Here is a 2,946-nt window from a genome sequence, read left to right as displayed (position 1 = left end):
GGACCCCTTCGAATGTTATAGGGCTGTGTTCAAACTAGAAAACAAAACACTCACACAATGGACATGTTAAAATCCAACAAAACCCAAGAGAAGTAAAATTAAGAATACACTTGAATAACTCAAATGACTTGTTCCGTGTTTTACAAATGCTAATGCTCCTCCTATTTATAAGACAAGTAAGATGAGGAGTAAAGGAGAAGGAATTAAATTGAGACTTGAATGAGAGATTATACATCTCCCAAAACTGAAGAATTGATGCCTCAAGAGGCTTCTCATGTAGAGACATAAAGTGACTCAAACGATTGAAAGAGAATTGCCTCAAGGAGCTTTTAGCAAACTGTGGAGATTAATAACTATTATGTGGAGACTTAAAGAATCTCCTGAAGGAATTAAGGGGGATGTAAAGAATCTTTAAAAACTGAAGGGGCAAGTATTTTGAATCTTAATTTGTTTTTAAAAAATTGCATTAAAAACAACAAAATTACATCTATTGAAAAGAAACAGAGTCCTAAGTAAAATCTATCACTATGGAAAAGAAGAAATTAAGACTTGCATTTCTGATGGGTTTTGTTGTTGTTGTGTTGATCCCTTTGGCTGAACTTCTCTCCCCTTTAAATAGCAACCTTCAATTTTGGACGTAAAGAATTGGTCAAAGTAAATGTTCCCACTATCTTGGCCCTTGCAAGACTAAAATATACCTGCCCAAACGGCCTCATCCTCCTGGCACCTCTTTATATCTTCCATATTTGTGTGCCATATAATCAATTGATTTAAAATTCAAAATCCACCACCTATGTAAAGATGAGAAAACTTATAAATCTCACAACACTGCCTTGACCACAATATACTTTGAACGAAAAACATTATCATAGCATCTGGGATTCCTTTTTTTCCAAAGTTGATATGGAAAAAGAATAACTAGAGCAAGCCACAATTATTAAGAGACACTGCTGCTGCTTTTCTCTGCCACCATGACAAAAGCTCCTCAATAGAGTGAAACCCACTCCATCGCTGATAAAAGACATCAACTCCTTTCAAACTTTTGTTGAAAAAATACAATCCAAAAAATATATAAGAGCACAACTCGAGTTTTTCAGACACAAATTGCATCTAGACACCATAGGGATCGAACGATTGGCAATCTTCTCATCAGTTGGAACGTCTGGGGTCATTTGTTCAAAAATGTTATAGATAGAGTTCTAAAAATAATTAACTTCAATAAAATTTAGAGGCAGTTTCAAATTTCAGTTAAAAGCATGCAAATCTTTTACCTAAAATGAATTAAGATTCATAATTTATTCCACATATAGACATACCAAATATCCAAACCTTCTATTATCCATTATTTGTACTAATTACCAAATTATTTTATTTCTGGTTCATAAATTGTTCTCATAAATAGGACCGAAGTAGAATTAAAAACCATACCAAAGATACCCTTAGTTTGTTACAAACGATATAAATTAAAGGAAGACCAATATTCTCTCTTTATTATTCTGTGAGGAACTTTTTAAACCAAATGGCTGAATCCTTTGGATATGGCTTCAGGTCTGCATCATTGAAGTCTATGTAGTGAATACCGAAACGAGCCGTGAAGCCAACATTCCATTCAAAGTTATCCAGCAAAGACCACACAAAGAATCCTTTCACATCTGCACCAACACTGAAAAAAAAAAAAATCCTATATTGTCTTTCTTTCAAGATATAATTAAAATGGCTCAAGGCCATCAAGACATTTTTTATTTTGTAAATTTTTTTTTTTGAGAAAATATTTGATGGGACATTCGGATCCTCTACAACACGCCCAATGCTTATCAAATGATTGAAAGGACCTAAGAATGCACCCCAGGTCCGCCCAACCATCCCATACACGTTGGTGTGTTGAAGACGATCTTGATGCTTGGTGGGGATGACCACTATATTGCTAAATTGACACCTTGGAATCCTCAAAATACCTGACTATATGCCTTTTTCCCCCCTAATTTTTCTTTATTTCCTATGGTTTTTTTTTTCTAAGAACAACACAAGGTTCTTAATACTCACTCCATGGCAGCTTTAACGTAAGATAGATGGTCCTGGAGGGCTTTTACTCTTTTGTCATCTCGGCAAGATTCCTCCTTCGACAATGAGTTGTGATCAGAAATTCCTGCAAGAGAAAACCCAATGGATTTGATTTGACATGAATAATTTTAATATTAAATTTATCAAGCACCCAATGCACAATGGCTTTACCATTCTCAGAAATATAAATAACAGGGTCATTATATTTCTCCTTTATGCTAAGTAGAACATCATGCATCCCTTGTGGATAAATATGGAGCCATTCTGAAGCAGTCTGTACATTCAAATAGGTGTTAATAATCCCTAACTTGTGAAAATCAAAATAGGTCAAAGTTATCAACAACGGGGGTGTGTAGTGCTCATTCACTATATTCGGTAAAATTTGAATGGTTCTTATTCAACCATTGTCTCTGTAGTCGTGGGGTCAGTATGAGTCCACAGGACTAGTTAGGCTGAATGTCTGAATAGTTGTCGGTAGTAAAAAAAAAAATAAAAAAATAAATTCATACCAGTTCACCAATTGGGATTCCTTCCACACGACCTGTTACATCATATAACAAAAACCAAAGAGAGGAGGGATTTGTTAGCTCAATTGGACTAGCTCCTATTAACCGGACAAAACATAAGTTCCAATTCAAAGTTTCTATTTCAACTTACTCAAGATTTTGTAGCAACCATCGGTGGCATAACTACCCACATGAGTGGAAGGGGCATCAATAACATACTTTGCAGTATAATAGTTTAATCCAAGGAAATCGTATGATCCTTCCAACATTTTAGATTCCTCCTCAGAAAAGTTTGGAAGCCGCCCTCTCACAAGATGTCGCATACTCTCTGGATACCGTCCAAAGGTTATTGGATTCATGAACCTAAGAGAAAAAAAAA

General features: G+C 35.2%; 1 protein-coding gene across 1 annotated transcript in view; it reads right to left on the bottom strand.

Annotated features, from left to right (window-relative positions):
- Positions 1–1,320: 1,320 nt before the first annotated feature.
- Positions 1,321–2,946, bottom strand: part of LOC122070657 (beta-glucosidase 24-like) — a 7,691-nt gene continuing 6,065 nt past the window's right edge. Inside the window, exons 9-13 of the mRNA XM_042634855.1 lie at positions 2,719–2,930; positions 2,571–2,602; positions 2,233–2,335; positions 2,044–2,146; positions 1,321–1,663 (exon numbers count right to left, since the gene is read on the bottom strand). Coding sequence (XP_042490789.1) covers positions 1,492–1,663; positions 2,044–2,146; positions 2,233–2,335; positions 2,571–2,602; positions 2,719–2,930 — 622 coding nt within the window. The 3' untranslated portion in view covers positions 1,321–1,491. The remainder of the gene's footprint in view (positions 1,664–2,043; positions 2,147–2,232; positions 2,336–2,570; positions 2,603–2,718; positions 2,931–2,946) is intronic.

The sequence above is a fragment of the Macadamia integrifolia genome, unplaced genomic scaffold (genome assembly GCF_013358625.1).
Source record: "Macadamia integrifolia cultivar HAES 741 unplaced genomic scaffold, SCU_Mint_v3 scaffold961, whole genome shotgun sequence".
Lineage (NCBI taxonomy): Eukaryota > Viridiplantae > Streptophyta > Magnoliopsida > Proteales > Proteaceae > Macadamia > Macadamia integrifolia.
This window is presented reverse-complemented; position numbering and strand designations above follow the sequence as displayed.